The 20,082-nt window shown below is 37.1% G+C and overlaps 1 protein-coding gene across 5 annotated transcripts in view; it reads left to right on the forward strand.

The window, feature by feature from the left end:
• Positions 1–20,082, forward strand: part of LOC126715078 (inositol hexakisphosphate and diphosphoinositol-pentakisphosphate kinase VIP1-like) — a 41,934-nt gene that overhangs the window by 10,866 nt on the left and 10,986 nt on the right. For all 5 annotated transcript variants that reach the window (XM_050415507.1, XM_050415504.1, XM_050415506.1 and 2 more), the window contains 14 exons: positions 768–842; positions 1,975–2,060; positions 3,654–3,860; positions 3,942–4,041; positions 4,122–4,192; positions 5,788–5,869; positions 6,279–6,437; positions 6,619–6,661; positions 7,216–7,298; positions 7,563–7,625; positions 7,704–7,778; positions 8,889–9,014; positions 11,707–11,936; positions 13,260–13,304. In XM_050415507.1, coding sequence (XP_050271464.1) covers positions 768–842; positions 1,975–2,060; positions 3,654–3,860; positions 3,942–4,041; positions 4,122–4,192; positions 5,788–5,869; positions 6,279–6,437; positions 6,619–6,661; positions 7,216–7,298; positions 7,563–7,625; positions 7,704–7,778; positions 8,889–9,014; positions 11,707–11,936; positions 13,260–13,304 — 1,445 coding nt within the window. The remainder of the gene's footprint in view (positions 1–767; positions 843–1,974; positions 2,061–3,653; positions 3,861–3,941; positions 4,042–4,121; positions 4,193–5,787; positions 5,870–6,278; positions 6,438–6,618; positions 6,662–7,215; positions 7,299–7,562; positions 7,626–7,703; positions 7,779–8,888; positions 9,015–11,706; positions 11,937–13,259; positions 13,305–20,082) is intronic.

Below are 20,082 nucleotides of genomic sequence, written 5' to 3' on the forward strand. Positions count from 1 at the left end.
AAAATACTGTACTATGTACATATATAGATTGGCCGAATCTAACTGCAATTTGGTGTTACCCTTACAATCTTCATATCATGTTATACAATCCAAAAGGTATACTTTTTTTCCTTATTATATATTGCGGTTAAGAGCCTTTGTAGCTCAACTAGTTGCCGCCTCCTAGTGTTTCCAATAGAGACATCTAGGGTTCAAATCCTCCCTCCTCAGTTGCAACTATCAAATAATAAAAAAAAGAATGCTATATTTTGTAGCCACAAAAAAAATTTAGATTTATCATACTGCATTCTGAGTCAAGCAGCCTTTCATATGATCCTCATTGTGTTCTCATGAAATGTTCAATCTTTCACTTTTTCTAGGTGTTGTCACTAGATTAAGTGCTTCTGATTCCAAAGTTGACTCTTTCTTTGTACTCTATTGACACCTACATATCATTTTAAACTAGCTATTTTGTTTTAGTGCACATCTTATTCTTAAGGGAACCTGTTCTTTCTGTCATCATAAATATATAGCCTTGTCTCAATTTTATATTTTATCCTGTTCACAAACTCTATCTAGAATTATATCTTCAAATGGATTATGTAAATTTGAAAGAAATTTGTGTTGTGAATGATTGGCATTCCAAATTTCAGAATCGAAGTATCTGAAGTGCATGCCCATTGCCCAGTTACTGAAACCTACTAAGAACCTGCTACTTTTTTGTGGTTTATTTTAATACTAGTAAAAGAGTGATTTTTGAAACATATGTTTATTATTTTGTTTGACAGGTGAGGTATCCCGTGTTATTGACACCTACTGAGAAGCAAATGGCAAGAGATGTTTGCATTGCATTTAGGCAAGCGGTATGATGTGTGGATGTGGTAACAAGTAATTAGTACCTTGTTCCAAGGCATTGTTGTTATTTTTTTATTTATGATCATTTTTATTTTTGAGACATTCACTAAAGGCTGGTTTCCTTTTTTCTTTTTAATTGTTTGTGATTGCCAGTATATATATTTATCTGGTCATGCCATGATGATCCCAAGAAATAGTAGTTGCTGTTAAATTGTTATATGGATAATTAGTCATTCAACTTTGCTAATGAATTTTTCCAAATTGACAGGCTCAATTTATTAGCCAGATCTTGGATTTATTAATTTTTATTTAGGATGTAAAATTGCTAACTATTTATCATATCTGGATTTTGGAATGTAACATTGATAGGAGGTGGAGCTTATTTGTTGAACTTGGTTTGGCTTTTGACTCCTTTTTCATGTGTGGCACCTCTTTTAAACCCTAGTTGACTTTCTTTGTTCACCCATGTATGTGCTTCACTTGCTTAATTGTTTTGTGTGGGCATCCTGCCATGTTATTTTTGAAAAAAAAAAAAAAAGAGATAATTTCTCTAGTATTTGTGAGAGATAGTTTGGGTGTATTTGGGTTTTGGTTTCTTGAGAGAGCATTTGTGCTACCATTGTAATCTCCTTATTTTCTTAGTGAAAACATTCTCCTCGGCATAGCCCGTGGATGTAAACAATTTTCTGAATCACGTAAATTTAGTATGTTCTTTACGAGTGTGCTTGTTAATTTGTTTTTGTTTCTATTATAGGTTTGAATCTTGGGAGTGCCATTTCACAACACTATCCTATTTTAAAGTCTTATCTTTTGAACTCTCTAGATTTGTTGGGCTCTTTTGAGTTCTAAAAGTTGGGATGATAAGATGTCTTTGGTTTCAACCGGCTGTATGTGAGCGGGTTCTATGAATATAACAGAACTTTACATGGTTATTCTAGTGTACCATGTTACTATGAATTTACAGAAAACCAATTTACATCCAGTTCAAATCATGTATAAGAATCATTAATCCTTAAAATTTCATGGTTCAATATGAAATGCACAAATGCAAACACACATACACACTGTATTGAGAAATCACTTTCTTGTTAAATGATTTATACCTTGGGTGAATTTATAAGTCGTTCTTGTTACTTGCAGGTTTGTGGGTTTGATCTCTTGCGTTGCGAGGGACGTTCATACGTTTGTGATGTGAATGGGTGGAGCTTTGTTAAAAACTCTCACAAGTAATCCTTCTTTTCCTCCTCCCCCCCTCAAATATCATAATGATTTAAGGGGGCACTCAGTTCTTTATTGCCAGCATGATTCCAACATGAATTATTTATTTATTTTTTTAATGGTAAATATCTGTATGAAACATTCTCCTAATCTAATAACAATTCTTACATCAAGTATAGTTGACTTCTATCTCACTTGTAGTATACCATTGTAAGATATTTTTTGATAAGTAAGAAAACATTTTATTGAGAAAAGACTACTTCATTGAAAGGATGTAGCCGCCAAAAAAGTATGTACAAACAACAAAGGAAAAAAGAAATTGTGTACAAGAAAAAATAGAATCTATAAACATCTGAATGGAATCCCTAGAATTGAATCCCCATACACAAGACCAATCAAATAGAGCCCCTGCAAATATAGCTATGAGCTGATCCCTAGTGTGCTCCATATCTTTGAATTTACAAGCATTACACTCTCTCCAAATAATCCACAAGACACATTGTGGTACCAAATTCCAAATATTTGATCAGTGCTTCCCTATGCAGTTCCTCCATCCGGCCAATAGATCAATAACCCTCTTGGGTAGAACCCAAGCAATGCCAAACGATCTGAGAGCAAAACTCCATAACTGGGAAACCGCCCCACAATGAAGCAAGAGATGATAACATTCCCCCCACTACACCAGCATAAGCAGCACCAATCCACAATTATGACACCCATTCTCCTCAAATCATCACCTATGAGAATTGTTCCCCATGCGGCTGTCCAAACACAGAAAAACAGTTGACGTGGAGCCTTCACACCCCAAATGCTTTTCCATGGAAAAGTAGTAGAGCTAGATCCCCTCAGCACACCATAAAAAGAGCATATGTCAAAATCTCCATTCTTCTTCAATCTCCACCATAGCTTATCCCCAACCTCATTTGGAGGAATCCGTGACTCCAAAAAGTGAAGAAAGGCCCCCACTAACTTCATCTCCCAATCATTAAAATCACGTCAAAACCTTACATCCCAACTCCACCTTTCCTCCACAATCTGACTCACCAACAAATTTGTCACGAACACCTCCCTATTCGTAGCATTCTCAAGTAAAATTGGGAAAGTTACTTTCAGCGGCTGATCCCCACACTAGCTATCATGCCAAAACTGGACCCTATTCCCTAATCCAATCTCAAAATGTATAAACTTAATAAAACTCTCCCACCCATCTGAATACTCTGCCATTAACCACAACCATATGAACCCCTACCAGCCCCCCCATTCCTCCCAAATTTCAACACTATCACACGCCTCCACAAATGTGTCTCCTCAACCCCATACTGCCACAACCACTTTCCCAGTAGAGCTTTATTTAAGGTAGTGATTTTCCTAATCCCCAACCCACCACATGCAATAGGAGAACATCGCTTGTCCCACCCATTGTAAGATATGTTTTTGAAATAATTTGAAAGAATTCATCTGCATTTGCTTTTATTCACAAGCACATGCTGAATAGTTCAACTAAGTCATTTTTGTTTTTACTGAGTTATCTTCTTAACTGCGGAAATTGCTTTCGTTTCTTTGTTGTGAAAAGTACACTTGGTTTCACCTTCCACATACAGGTATTATGATGATACTGCTTGTGTGTTGAGGAAGATGTTTTTAGATGCCAAAGCTCCTCATCTTTCTACAACAATTCCACCAACTTTACCATGGAAAGTCACTGAACAAGTCCAGCCTTCTGAGGGATTAACTCGTCAGGGAAGTGGGATTATTGGCACATTCGGGCAATCTGAGGAGCTACGTTGTGTGATTGCCATTATTCGTCAGTATGTTGCATTTTCCTCAGTATCATTACTTGGATTAGTTGATTCTTTGTTTTCCTTCTGATCTCTGTTTAAATTTTGTAGTGGTGATAGAACTCCCAAACAGAAGGTGAAGTTGAAGGTTACTGAGGAAAAGCTGTTAAACTTGATGCTGAAATACAATGGGGGACGGCCTAGGGCTGAGGTAATTATTTTTACATCCTTTTATTTTGTTATGCTTTATATTGGATAACTTAAAATGCTTATGGATTACTTATTCTGCAGACAAAACTTAAAAGTGCTGTCCAGTTGCAAGATTTGTTGGATGCCACACGAATGCTTGTACCTCGCAATAGGTATCATTCTGCATTTAGAAGTTTCTCTAGTTGAATTTTTTGTAATTGATGGATGAAACTCACCTGTTCCTGTGCTCCTGCCAAAAGAAATGTTCACTGATACAACTTTTTAAAATGTATGGTGTAGTTGCTTTCAAAAATGAAATGATTCAGTAGCTTCAGAATATGTGTTCTGCTCTTGGCAAAAGTTCTTTATTATGTATGTATTTTTTAAAGTGATTATTAGCATAGTAATCTCTAGTCGATAGGAAACTGTACTGCTTATGCTTGCAAATTTTAAGAAATTTTTTTTGATAATTCAATAATTACAACAAGGGAGAGGGATTTGAACTCTGGATGTCATGGACATACCAAAAGGTGCCAACCAATTGAGCTACAAAACTCATGGCACAATTTTTAATAAATGCAATGCTTCATATTGTTATATATTCAAATAGGTTACAGGAAACATAAGAGTAGACATATTTGTGTTTTACTTCTGTCATTTATAAGGTTGGGAGAGATCCTTGAGATTTTCTCCATCATACAAAGTACATAAATTGAGTGTAAATGAAGATATGATATTCCATTCCTCAAAGGGAACTGTTCCTATTGGAACTGTCAGAGGCTTGGAAGTATGAAGGTTCTTACTTTTTGGTCAGCCAATAGCTTACAACTGATGCAGTGAATTCTTGTAAAATTGAGAAAGTCATTCATAACCTCAGATATGGCTTGAGTTTGTAGTTAAGAATAAGTAAATGTGATTTCTATTTAAAACTTGTAACCAATTTTGCACCTCATTAGATACTGAGATGTGAAGGTTCTATATTAATGAACCAATACATATTCTTAAGAGGGGTTGATGCCCTGCCCCAATTTAATTGTATTTTTTCATTAGGAAAGCTGCTTTCTGGAACTAAGATGCCAGAGCACAGTGACAGATAGGAACAGGATCAACAGTGGGTGTTAAAGCTTAGGGATTTTAACCTGTGAGCACACAAATCACAAAAACATATAGTTTCTCCCCCAATCTTTTTGAAGAAAATTATTAAAGTCCAGAGTGACTTGAGAGTAGATGCTTTATTTTGTTACCCTGTATACCAAACAAAGGATGCAGCCTAGTGGTTAGCGGTCAAGCACTCCTGGCAGGTGGCAGCATTTTTTTCTATCTTTTTAAGAGTAAAGACGTGTCATTAATAAGAATGTGGTCAAATCCTTGCTGCATTAGTAAGACTTTTGTGAATCCCACAGATTCCACTCTCCACCAATTTAAAAGGGTCGCATCAATTCAACCTTTTGTGAAAGGAATTGTGTATCCTAGTTTTGGATAAATATTTGGCATAAGCGTGTCAAACATATGCATTACTAGAGAAGTGATAAGAGCAGAAACTAGAAAAGGATTCCATTCCCGGGTTAACTTCCCCAAAAGTACCAAAAAGGCTATTTGGTTTTTTTCTTGTTTTTTTCTTGTTTTGTTTTTTTGTTTTTGTTTTTGTTTTTGTTTTTGTTTTTTTTTTTTAATTATTGAGATAGGAAATATCCTATTTGCTACTTTATTCCTATTTTGAAAAAATAGCAATGGTTCTGAATTAATGATGACTATTTTCACTATCTAGACCAGGTCGCGAAAGTGATAGTGAAGCCGAAGACTTTGCTCACGCTGAAAAGCTTCTTCAAGTCAAAGCCGTGCTTGAGGAGGTTTTCTTCTTTCACTTCAAGTTATTCACATATAGTCATTTTTCTTATGTTAGTCATAAATGCAATGCATCTACAGTGGATTTAGTTGTCATGCACTAACTAAAAGTTAGGAAAAAAAAACCTTTTTATTTATTTAAATTTTCACCAAAATAACAGCAGTTTGACTTCAAGTTAACTTTCAACATTTTTCTCAAAGTAAAAAAATCATTTTGATTTTAGAGATTAACTAGTTATATAATTGAAGTTGGATTATAATTCCTCAACTTGAGCTGAGGTGACAACACTGCACATGATATAATGACTGGATAGTCACTACATGCCTAAATATTTGGATCATCTTCCGTCTGAGATTCATATCATCCTTATATTCTGCTTTCAGTATTGTAATTTTTTTTTTTTTTGTGTCCAGAAAGGACATTTTAGCGGTATTTATAGGAAGGTTCAACTAAAGCCACTAAAGTGGGTTAAAGTCACAACAAGTAATGATGAAGGGGAGGAAGAACGACCTGTTGAAGCTCTGATGGTACTCAAATATGGGGGTGTTCTTACGCATGCTGGCAGAAAGCAGGTGATTATAATCAATACATCATGCATATGTTTCTGTATTTTGATTAGTCTTAGCATATATAAGGAATTCTCCAGTGATATTGTTGCTAAGAAGTACACTTACGTAAAATTGTTCCTGTTACACATGTATAAACAATTTGTTCAATCTCTTAGATTTAATTTTGTGTCTCACTTCTTTGCAGGCTGAAGAACTGGGCAGATATTTCCGAAATAATATGTATCCAGGTTATAGTCATTGATTTTTCTCATTTTAATTTAAACTGTTCTTATTCTTCTCAACTTTGCGTTAGCTAATTCAAACTGCATTGATGTATGAAGAGGCAGTTGACTCATTTCAACTGTTTTTTTAATACCTTTTTGCATACCAATTCTGTTCCTTCAAGGGTGGTGCAGAAGCCCTTATAACCTATAAGTTAAAACTAGACCATGTATTTTGGAGAACTTTTAGATGATTTGGATTCATGAGATCACCAATTGTTTGAGTTTGCTATTCATCCCTGCAGCCAGTCATGTTAGTTCCCAATGAGTATGACTTAATTATGATGATGTAGCTCATTGTAACTTCTCATGGGTGCGTATCACCTTTGATTTGTTGTCCATGGTTGGTGACCATGACATGATCCACTCCAATCAATCCTGTCACTACATATTTTCTAGTGCCATTTTCATAAACTTTTGGGTATTATTCTGTCTCAATGAATACATGTCTTTGTTTAGTTGAGAAACTTTGTACTATTGTCCTTGTGCGTGTATCTTGATGAAGTTTTATACTAGTGCAGGTGAAGGGACCGGCCTACTTCGCCTCCATAGTACATATCGTCATGATCTTAAAATTTACAGCTCTGATGAGGGTCGTGTGCAGGTATAGTCATTTTGGTGCTCGTATGGCTATATAATTGTTAGAACTATGATTAAATGATTAAATTCATCATTTCTTAACAGTTTAAACTTTTGGGAGAATTGTTAATTTATCAATAGTAAATCTATGCTTGTATTATTGTCTACTTACTTTAGTGTTTTCCTGTCCTCCCATGTTTCTCAGACTAATTTTCCAGTGTTTATGATCACTACTTTTGACTTTGGCATCATTTATAATTTACATTATTTACTTGGAATTCATTGGCAGATGTCTGCAGCTGCATTTGCCAAAGGCCTTCTTGACCTAGAAGGGGAGTTGACACCAATCCTGGTCTGTAGCCTTTTCCTAGAGAGAGTTTGACTGCTTGTGGAGGTTTAGGTTTTATGACTGACTTTGTCGCCTATTCAGGTTTCACTTGTCAGCAAGGACTCCTCTATGTTGGACGGACTAGATAATGCCAGTATTGAGATGGAAGAAGCGAAGGTTTGTTTTGCTTCTATACCTAAGTTACACTTGACTTTTTGCATATCATATTATTATCATTATTATTTCTGTGGGAAAGGATGGTCTCTTCTGCATCTACTGGTTTCATTTAGTATTTAAAGATAATTAGATTAATAAGAGAGCTCTAAATGGGCTTCTATAATCTTTATTACCTGGATAGCTGGTCTCTACAAGGTTAAATAGGCTTGTTATGATCATACACATCTCTTTCCTCAGACTGTTCTTCCAGCATAGAGTTCCTTGTTTCTCTTAGAATAGCCTCTTGATCTCTTCGCCTATTTGCCCTTTTTTGTTCCTTTGTGTTCATCATCGTGAACTCAATTGTTTTTTTAATACTCCCTCCGTCCCAAATTGTTTGGCCTAGTTAGAAAATCCCAATTTATTACGGAGGCATCATTAACTACCATATCTCTTTAAAAAAAAGTTAGAAATTTCCTAAATTACCCTTAAACAAATTTATCAAAAAATTATTTAATTTGAATAAAGATGGCATGAATAGTGGATTTCAAAATTTAGGTTTTAATTTTTTTTTTTATTAAAAAAAATGCTCCTACAAATAAATCAAGGGCTTAAAGGGAATGTTAATAAATTAATGGTGTTTGACTTTTCAAACAGGACGTAATTTTGGGACATCCCAAAATGGAATACAAGCCAAACAATTTGGGATGGAGGGAGTATTATTTTTGTCAATAAAACTACTCTTATTACCTATCCAAAAAAAAAATCTATTAACCACGAGTTGTAGATTATGAAATTTGCCATGCATTTGAGAAGCAGCATTGGTTCAGTGATTACTATTTATAGAAACACTTATTTTACTCCATTTTCAAGGGTTAGAGAATTCCATTAATGAGCTTAAGGTTACCTTCTTTGGTTCACTAATGAAAGAAGGTAGCCTCAAGCTCACTTCATTAAGCCACTGATCCTAACAGTGATTATTTTCTATTGTTGGGGTCAGGCTGAACAAACTTGGTTTTGCAAAGCCATGCTTCTGGATTTTGGCATCTTCAAAGCTTTAACCATTTTTATACTATGTTTTGAACCTATAAGTGATTTCTTCCCCCATTTTTCACATTTAATTCTTTGCAGGGTATGTTGCATGATATAATAACTTCTGTTGCAAAGACTTTGCAAAACAATGGATCAGCCGAACATCCCTGGATGGTTGATGGAGCCGGACTTCCTTCTAATGCATCTGAACTTCTTCCAAAATTGGTAATCACACGGTCTAAGTGAATTAATGCCGAAGTCCCCCTTTTTATTTTTCTCTTTTTTCGGGCTATAAGTATATTCCAAGATGAATGAAATAAAAAGATTTCATTGCAAGCACCTTTATCTGACCATGTTGAAATTATTCAGTACTCTGTAAGGGCCTGTTTGGATTGAGGGGGAAAATAGGGAGAGTGGAGGGGAGTAGAGTAGAGTTAGCTATAAATAGGCTAATTTTGAGCCAAATCTACTCTACTCTCCCTCCCTCCCCTCATTCCAAACGGACCATAACAGTTCACACTCTAACATGATTAATGGGTCCTCTATGGACTCCACATGTGGGGCCCACTTATGTTAGGGATTAGTGTATATGGAATAATCTCTATTGACAATAAGGCTCTAATGGTGAATTTTATTTTATTTATTTTATTTTTTAATTATTATTATTTTTTTTTTGCTTTTACCTTTCTTTTATGTTCATTATTTATTTTGTTTTATTAAGCTTGTTTTTCCATTATTGCATTATTTCAAGTTGCACCATCAGTTTGCTTGTTATATTATTTATTTAGTTTAATTTTCAGCATTGCATAAACTTAAGATGCAAAAGATGTCAATATGTTTGCAGCCTCTCTACTTGGAATAGGGACATTGATGAATCATAGATTTCATTTTGATTTTGACACCACTACAGATTAGAACTACTAAATCGAAAAAAATTTGCTTGTTTGTTGCGTATTTTTAATCCATGTTTCATTTGATATTGCATTGTTAGAAATGATGAAATATCTATATCCACCTTGTAATAACAAAATCAAAGTTGTCAATTCCATTCTAGCAACCATTTGGACTTGTCTATTTTAATTGTTTATTTTGGTACCGGTGTATTTTGGCATATTGTTTCGTAGTTGGTGCTAATTATATATATATATATATATATCAATTTTGTTAAAGCACACTTATAGATCAAAGCTCAAAGCCCTAAGGTTTAAGCGCTTTGGCATGCTTTTTGGCACTTTTTGAAGAAGCACAAAGCATGCCTAGGCACATTTGTTTGTTTGTTTTTTATTTTTTGGAGCTAAAAATATATGAATTGTTAAAATTAATTGCTTAATCTTGAATAAAATGATTTGGACTATTGATTTATCATACGAACTTTTTTTTTTTTTTGATAAGTAATGAAAATTTTATTTAGAGAATTATCATAAAAACATTATTCTTAAGGTTTTAGATATATGTTGATTGAACCATATACTTTATTGACCATAACTATCAAAGTGATGTATTTTTATAAAGTATGAGAGTATAAAATGTTATGTTTAAACATTCTATGACTAGATTATTATCTTGTTTTTCATTAACTGTTTTTAAATTCACTTAATAAAAACCTTATGAAATTGAAATAGCTTAAAATTTGAGCTTACAAATTTCATACAATAGTGTAAAATGTATAACTATTTTGAATTTTTATTTTTTAGCACTATATGTTATAATATTTCTATTAGAGGTTATTATATATTATCAGTGTTGGTAAATAAATACACCTAATTCTTCATCATATATAGTTAGATCATATCAAAGTATCAATTCAAAACAACATAGTACAGATTCTTAACATCACCATTAAATACAAGGTCATTACATAACAAGGAGCCCATTAATTTAGGACAAATCAATACCTTAGCGTAATTGGACCAAAATTCAAATTTCAAATTAAATATTCAAATTCAATTTTCATATTCTAAGAAGGTTTTGTTGTGTGTATATATATATATATATATATATATAAAAGAACATTTTGTTCACATATCGGCTGGAATCACCATAGCAGCCGAAATTAGCAAAATGGACTGAAATAGGTAGAATGGACCAGAATTTAGGCCAAGGTGGAGTACAGGTGATTTGTACCTACCGGTTAATTAATCAGAACAGAATTGTTTGACCGTTCTAGCCAGAACAAAATGGAATTGGTGACTTAGGATGGAATACTTTTTCTAGGATGCTGGAAGATTTACGGGTTGATTCCTATTTGAGAAACAATGTGTCTTCTGCTTGTATTTTAGAAGTCATGCAGTTACATTATGCAAAATGTACTAATCTTATATATTTCTGATGGGAATCAAGATCAATTGATTGAGAACTTGAACTAGAATTGCATTAAAATTAAGAATTAAAGCTGGAATTACAGAGAAACTGGAGAAACAAGTTTCTGTCAAGGTCTGAAACTAAATCATATTCACATCAAAAACTGATTGTACTCTTACATAGCAAGCCTATTTATAATCTTTAACTATTAGGAAATAAAGTAGCTAATAGTTACATAAATCAAAACTGTAATTAAATAGGATACATGGCAGATATGAGAAGTCAAAATTAGGGGGCTGCTGGCTGCCCTAAGAGGTCAGAAAGGGTGGCTGGCTGTTTGGCTTGTAGAGGGTGGCTGGTTGTTAGTCCTAATGGTGGGGGGGGGGGGGGGGGGGGAGGGGGTGTGGCTGGTTGTCAGTCCTAATGGTAGAGGGGGGGGGTTGGTTGGCTGGCCTAAGGGTAGAGGGTGGCTGCCTCAATTTCCCCTTATGCTTATGGTGCAGTTTATTAACTCTTGTCAACTTGCAACAAGTAATAATTTTGCATTTGCAAGGAAAATAATTTACAGCCTTTATTCATTTTGTACTTATATTTTGATTATATATCTTGCAAATAGGTGCAATTGACTAAGAAGGTCACCGAACAAGTAAGACTACTTGCCAGTGACGAAAAACGTACAGAGGAATATGAAGTGATTCCACCTTATGACCAAGCAAGGGCACTTGGTAAAACCAACATTGATGTTGATCGCATTGCTGCTGGGTTACCCTGTGGTAGCGAGGGATTCCTCTTGATGCATGCCCGTTGGAGAAAGCTTGAAACAGACTTGTATAATGAACGTAAAGAGTAAGTAATCTGACATTACTGACTTATTGTAATTGTATTTGGAGTGTAAATTCGACAAGTGATTGCTTGCACTATTTTCTTTTTGCTATGTGGTATGAATTCTGTGAATATTTTAAATTTTTTTAATTTCTTGGAAGTTGAGCTGCGTTTAAATTTTTGACGATTCAAAATCTAAAAATTATGACTAAGAGCATTTGCACTAGTCAATGTAAAATTGAAAGGAGTCAATTTTGCACATCCAACCCCCAAAACAAACCCTCATTAGTTAAGCGAAAATTGTGTAAATTCTCATTTTTACTACAATAACCATGGAATATCCATGGTCATTGTTTACATGCTAATATATATATATATATATATATATTTTTTTTTTTTTTCTTTTCTTCTTTCTCTTCGTACCAGACCTGCTTCTCCTTCGACTTCTCCTTTGTAGCAGACAGCCACCCCAACCCAACCACAAAACCACCACCTGACCTGGCCTCAGCCAACGCCTGACCCAGCCAAAAAATACCAACTCGGAAATTGGAAATCAAACCCAAAATCATTACCAGCAAAATCAAACCCAAACCAAAATCAAGCCAAACCCAAACTCGGAAATCATTACCAGAAATATCAAAACCAAAATTAACCTAAATCGAACGAATTGGAAAACCCAAAATAAAACCATCAACAGAAAACCCATAACCCAAACCCAAACCTGGTTGGCATCATGGCAGCCCAACAGTGGCAGAATGTCTGAACTCGGTGCCGTTGACGAGCTCCAACAGAGAGAGAGAGAGAGAGAGAGAGAGAGAGAGAGAGAGAGAGAGAGAGAGAGAGAGAGAGAGAGAGAGAGAGAGAGAGATTTCTTATGGTCTTTGCCGCTCTTGGTGGTGGTTGCAGTAGTGGAGGGAATTTGTGAGAGAGAAAGAGTGAGAGATGTGGAGTGGTTTGCTTTGAGTGATGGGGTTTGGGATGAGAGAGAGCTGAGAGGAGAGACCGAGAGAGAGATGTTTGAGAGAAATAAACTAGGAAAGAGAGAAATAACAGGAAAAGGAATGAAATTAATAATAAAAAAAGATTGAAAAATGATTATTTAAATAAAATACAGCGTATAATAAATAATCTGATGTGGGTGTTTTTGAAAAGTGGTTGTGTAAAATAAAAAAAAGTAGGTTCTTATGCTAAAATAGATAGAAATTTCTACCCAAGTCGATTCGAATGCTCTAACACTTTAATGAGATATTTTGGACTATTTTATATTTGGTTGAAAGAGAAATGATTGCTGAGATCAGTATTCTAATTGTTCATTATGATGGACTGATATTGTGGATTCCCTTGCAGGCGGTACGATATAACACAAATTCCTGATGTTTATGACTCGTGCAAGTAAGTCATATTTGCTTTCCCTCATTATGCTTCCCCTTGAATGTGTCCAAATGAAAAGTGCATGGCACCAATAGTACAAGAGTGATTTTTGGAAGACACAAACTGGATTTGTCAAGGCATTAAATGCTTCTCACTATTTTGTTAAAAGATGACTATCATTATGGATGAAGGGAGAATGTATTAAGTTGAACTGTTATTTTCTATATGATATATTTGTTTCTTGGTTTAGCATCTTGTTTCTTGACCTTCCAGTGATAACTTACTGGTAATTGGTGGTTTGATGAGTTCACTCCTTATGTTGGGTTTTTCCAAGGGAAAATTTTCAGTTACTAGAAGTACTTGTATAAATGGGTGAAGGGTTGTATAAAACATGGAATGTAAAAGATTACTTACATTCAGTGAGGAGATTACAGAGAAATTGGCATCAAAAGGTAAAGAATAAATGGTAGGGGATATTTCAGCTCTACGTAGTGGGTTGGATGAGTGGGAAGGGGATGATTGTTTGGGTGACTTGGAAATAGAATCGTGGTCAGAGGGGGATTTAATGTGATGTGATGTGGAGTTGCTTTGTTGGCAGGATGGTGAGGACCCTTTGTTGGTGGAACCTCTGGCTCTGTCCATTCCTGTGGAGGAAGATGAGCTTAGTGGGGGAAGCCAAGGGATGTGATACAGGGGAGACCACTCATGCATTGGACTAGGTAACAAGGAAACTAAAGGTTTTAGGAAATTTTTGGGCACCTGGAGGCCTTTGCAGCAGAGTTTACAGGTTTATTAAAACCAAGGCTACAGATGTAAAGAGGAGGCAGAGGGTGATCAGTGATGGTGCTGAAAAAATTTGTCTATGATTGAGATGAAGGGTAGCAGGGAGCTGAATTTTTTTGTTTAGTTCTCTGAATTAGGAATTTATCTCAGCTAAGCCAAGAGTGCTAGTAGGGTGAGGTCAATGATTTTGCATTAATAAATCTTAAAATCAGTTCATGGAATGTTAGAGGGTTGAGTGATAGAGATATGGACTATAGTATTTGGTCTGTTTGGAGCTCAATGGGTTATGCTGCAGGGAGTTCTGGATATGTTGGCTTCATGGCAAGGTTGGTTTGGTGACTTTGGTTGTCATCAAAACATTTTAATTAATAAAGTTTAGTTACTTATCAAAAATAATAAAAGATTACTTACCTCTAAGGTTTAGATACACGAGCTAGTCATCAGAACATTTAATTAATAAATTTTAGTTACTTATCAAAAATAAAAAAGACTACTTACCTAAGGTTAAGATACATGAGCTACTTATTCTAAAATATTGTTTCAATGAATCTTGTTATGCATGTTCCTACAAGGAAAGAGCACTATAATTGTATGATTTAATAGTGAATTAAAATTTTAGATTAGGGGAATGACATATGAGTGACAGTAAGGAGTCTACAGATTTTGCACACAATCTATGGTTGTTCGTGTTTTGCTTGTTCAGACTCTATTGCGTTATGCCTAAGAGGGTGTTTAATATGCTGGCTTGTTGGAAAGGGAGGTTTTGGCAGACATTGTAATGCTAGCTTTGGGAGTTGCTCATCAAATCGGGTGTAACTCAGACTAGTGCTTCAGCCTCTACTGATACAGTGCTACAGTCAAGTGTGGCGGGGTTTGGGTCTTCGCCTCTTGCTTGTGAGAACACCACTGTAGCTGGCGTGACCAATCAGGTGGTTCCTGGGTCTGGGTCTCTGGCGTCTCCTCCATTCACTGCTGGTGACACTGCTTTTGGGCTTCCTCAGTTGCTCTCAAGCGAGCTACCAAATCAGCCGCCACTCTACACACTTAAGGTGGGTATTAGCAATCCAATGAGTGACGCGGTAGGAATGGGGTTAGAAGAGGGGAATATTGAGGGAATTTCGGTAGTGTCATCTCTGCATGCAGAGGGTTTGGAGAATACAAAACCGACCTTCACCAAATCGCCACATGATTTTGCTGGGGATTTGAGCAAAACATGGGGTAATTCTAAAGATTGGATGCTTGAACTTCGGGATGGGAGGAAAATAGTTATTCCGCTTTCCGCATATTGCTCTCCTGAATCTGTGCCAGATCAGCCTGCATTAGAGGGTGTAGTTTATCCTGGTTTGGCTTCTCTTTTTAAGGAGGGACAAATTGTTAGTTGGGTTTCTGAGTGTGATGGTGTTGGGTGCTCAGTTGTCTCGGAGGTTGGGTCAGAGGGTGAGGTTTGGGACTCTAATGAAGGGTTGTTGGCTTGGGAACAATTAGGTGAACCGTTGGAAGTGGCACCTCTAGCGATGGATAATTCAGTGGTTACGGAGATTCCTACGGCTGAGGAAATAGGGTGTGAGGCGGATGTAGATAACACCAAGTTGTCACAATGGGTAACTAATAGAATTAAAGCTTTCCAGAAATTTGTTGGGACCTCACTTGAGGGTTTCGAAGAACAAGTTACAGGTTTGCTCTTAGCTTTAGAAGCTCAAAGAAAACAGCGAATGATTGATGTAGCATCTAAAGAGGAAGATGGGTAAGGCTGGGCACAAAGGGCATCGTGAATTGAAGAGTTTAATGAGTTCATGGGGTGATGAGAAATTCTATGATTTTCACTTTCAAAATTACAAACCAAACACAACTTTCAAATCTATGATTTTCATTTTTCCCTTTCAAAAATCATAAACTCAAACACAAACACAAACACAAACACAAACTCACACGGTTGAGGCAAACTGAACCCAGAAAAAAAAAAAAAAATGGAGAACGAGAGGCCGTGTCACGCTTGTGGCCATGGGCGAGGAAGATGAGATGAGAGGGGCAGAGGACTGTGCGACAGTGTGAGATCGGCGACGGTGAGGATGAAACGGAGTTGAGAGAGTAGAGAGCTTGGGACCGGTGACACTGACAGAGAGCTTGGAACGGCGACGAAGGCTTGGGACGGCGGCTAGAGTTGGACCGGCGGTGAGAGAGTTGGCTGATCTCGCACTGTCGGAGTGAGGGTGAGGATTGAGGGAGGGAGGGAGGCGTGGGTTTTGAGTCTTCTGACTTTGAGTTGGTGTTGAAGAATAGAAGAAATGAAGATTAGATTTAGGGTTAGATTATAAGGGTTATATATATAGGAGGGGTATTTTTGTAATATACAGTATCGGGTTTTTATCCGGGTTGGGTTTCGGGTCGGGTCTCGGATTTTTTTAATAAAACCCAGACCCGACCCGGACCCGCTTCGGGTTTTTTTTTTTTAAAAACCCATACCCGACCCTATTCTTATTCGGATCGGGTAAAATCCGACCCATTAGGGTCGGACCGAACCGGGTACCCGCGGATCGGGTAAAAATTGCCATCCCTAATGAGAATGTGGTAGAAAGGAGTAGGAGTGCTACTAGGGATCGGGTTGTTATAGTGTTTCAATGAATTTGAGAATTGTTTCATGGAATGTGGGAGGGTTGAATGAGCAGGATATGCGGCTACAGGTTAGAAACTTGATCCGAAAGTGGAAAGCAGATATTGTTTGTTTGCAAGAAACTAAGATGGAGTTAATTAATAGAAGTGTCATTTGTAGTTTTTTTTTTTTTGGGGGGGGGGGGGGGGGTTCAACATGTGGATTGGCTCTACTTAGGTTCAGTGGGTGCTTCAAGTGGGATTTTATTGATGTGGGATAACAGGGTTGTGGATAAGGTGGAGGAAGTAGTGGGTCGTTTCTCTGTCTCTTGTAAATTCAAAAATGTGGTGGATCATTGTGATTGGGCATTCACTGGTGTTTATGGGCCCAATAGTGATAGAGACAGAAGTCTCTTATGGGAGGAGTTATTTGGCTTATGCAGTTGGTGGGGTGTGCCTTGGTGTGTGGCAGGTGATTTTAATGTGGTGCAGTTTCCTTCTGAACGTTCTAGTTCTACAAATTTCACTTTAGCTATGCATCGGTTTTTAGCTTTTGTTTTCGAGCAAAGCCTTATTGATTTGCCTTTGGTTGGGGGGAATTTCACTTGGTCTAACTTTAGAGAGGTTGCTTCAAGATCTAGATTGGATAGGTTTCTGTTGTCAGTAAATTGGGAGGAGAAATTTCCGTCTATTTGTCAACGCCGACTCTCTAGATTGCTATCGGATCATTTTTCAATCCTACTTAAGGGTGTGAATCTACATGGAGGCAAAAAACCTTTTAGGTTTGAAAACAGGTGGTTAAAGGATGAGGGCTTTTTGGAAAGGGTGTGTTCTTGGTGGGAGTCCTATCATTTCCATGGATCTCCTAATTTTTATTTGGATAACAAACTGAAGATGTTGAAATTGGATTTGAAGAGATGGAATGTGGAGGAGTTAGAAAAATCAATTTTGTTGGAAGAAATCTGCTGGAGGTGGAAATCTAGGGCTCTTTTTCTTAAAGAGGGAGATAGGAACACAAAAGTTTTTCATCGTATTGCAAATTCCCATAGAAGATGCAATACTATCGATAGGCTTATGGTGGATGAAGAGTTATCTACGGATCAGGGGATCATTGAAGGGTGCATTACTCATTTCTATAGGCAGTTATACTCGGAGAATGAGATTCACAGACCTCTTTTGGATGAGGTTGTTTTTTCTAGTATTTTTGAGGAAGATGCCACTTGGTTGGACAGACCTTTTGAGGAGGATGAAGTTTTTGGAGTGGTCCAAGATTTCAATGGTGATAAAGTGCCAGGTCCGAATGGTTTTACAATGGCATTTTTTCAATCCTATTGGAGCATGGTGAAAACAGATATTATGAATGTGTTTCATACTTTTCATGCCCATGCTGTGTTTGAAAAAAGCCTTAATGCTACTTTTCTTGCTCTCATTCCTAAGAAAGCTGACGCTATGGATGTCAAAGACTTTCGGCCTATTACTTTGGTGAGAGGGTTGTACAAGATTATCGTTAAGGTGTTAGCCAATCGAATGCGAAGGGTGGTTCACGGTCTTATTTCAAAATCTCAGAATGCCTTGGTGAAAGGTCGGTAGATTTTAGATTCTGTCCTTATTGCTTCTGAGTGCTTAGACAGCCGATTGAAGGCAAGGGTCCTAGGGGTGTTGTGCAAGCCGGATATCGAGAAAGCGTACGACTTTGTGAATTAGGAGTTTCTCATGTTTTTGTTACAACAGTGTGGATTTTCAGAAAAGTGGAGAAGGTGGATCAGGTGTTGTATATCAACTGTTAAATTCTCAATTTTGATCAACGGTTGCCCTTCTAACTTTTTTGGGAGTTCTAGAGGGCTTCGGCAAGGTGATCCTATATCCCCTTTTCTTTTTGATATTGTCATGAAGGCCTTGAGCCGTATGTTGGATGCAGCTACTGCAGCAGGTCAGTTTTTGGGCTTCAAAGTTGGGAATGCAACTGGTTCCTTGATGACAGTGTCTCATTTATTGTTTGCGGATGATACACCTGTTTTCTGTGAAGCTGACAGCACTCATTTAACAGTGCTATGTGGGATTTTCTCTAGATTCGAGAGATGTCAGGGCTAAAAATTAATTTAGGAAAGTCTGAATTGGTTCCAGTTGGGGTTGTGCCTAATCTACATGAGTTAGTGGAGATTTTGGGCTGTAGGGAGTCTGCTCTTTCGCTGAAATATTTAGGGCTTCTGTTGGGTACTACTTTTAAAGATAAGACGATCTGGAATCCTATTTTGGAGAAGATGGAGTGAAGGCTAGCTGGTTGGAAGAGGTTGTATTTATCTAAGGGGGGTAAGGTTACCCTTATTAAGAGTACTCTCTCTAGCTTACCTACGTTTTTCCTTTATATTCTCCCTATTCCAATTAAGGTGGCTAAGAGGATGGAGAGTCTACAAACAGACTTTCTTTGGACTGGTATTGGGGACGATCGTAAAATTCATTTAGTAAATTGGTCTAAGGTTTGTACGCTAGTGAAGAATGGAGGGTTAGGCATTCGGTGTTTAAGAAGCTTTAATTCTGCCTTATTAGCAAAATGGTTGTGGCGGTATGGTTTGGAGAATGATGCCCTTTGGAGAAGCGTCATTGGGCGAAGTATGGGAATGAGTGGGGTGGTTGGTGCACAAAATTTGTGTCTGGAGCATATGGTGTTTGTTTGTAGAAGTTTATTAGAAGTGGTTGGTTGAATTTTTCCAAGTTCCTTTGGTACGATGTGGGTGATGGTACTCGTGTGAAGTTTTGGGATGATGTGTGGTGTAGGGATCGTCCTCTTAAGGAGGCGTTTCCAGATTTATATAATATTAGTAGGACAAGGGATGCTTCGGTTTTTGAGGTTGTGCGATACGCAAATGGGAGAATTTCTTGGGACATTTAGTTTCGTCGTTTAGCGAACAATCAAGAGTCTCAATCTTTGGATTCGTTTATGGTTTCGATCTATTCCACAAAGGTGCGGGGTGTTGGTTTTGACAAGCTTTGTTGGAAGCCAGCCAGCAGTCGAGGCTTCAAGGTGAGTGGGTATTATCATTCTCTATCCCCCTTTATTGTCATTTCCTTCCCTTGGAAAATGGTGTGGCAATCGAAGGTTCCTCCTCGGATAGCTTTCTTCTCTTGGACTGCGGCTTTAGGCAAGATTCTAACTATAGATAATCTTCGAAAGAGGCATTTTGTTGTTCTTGAGTGGTGTTTTATGTGAAAAAGGTGTGGGGAATCTGTAGATCATCTCCTACTTCACTGTCCTATAGCTTATGAGATGTGAAGTATGATCTTTTGCTTGTTTGGTATTTGTTGGGTGATGCCGTGAGGGGTAGTGGATTTGTTGGATTGGTGGTCATGCAATTTCAGGCGACATCATAATATAGTTATATGGAGGATTGTGCCACACTGTTTGATGTGGTGTATCTGGCGGGAACGG

Source organism: Quercus robur, chromosome 2 (assembly GCF_932294415.1).
Source record: "Quercus robur chromosome 2, dhQueRobu3.1, whole genome shotgun sequence".
NCBI classification, from domain to species: Eukaryota; Viridiplantae; Streptophyta; class Magnoliopsida; order Fagales; family Fagaceae; genus Quercus; species Quercus robur.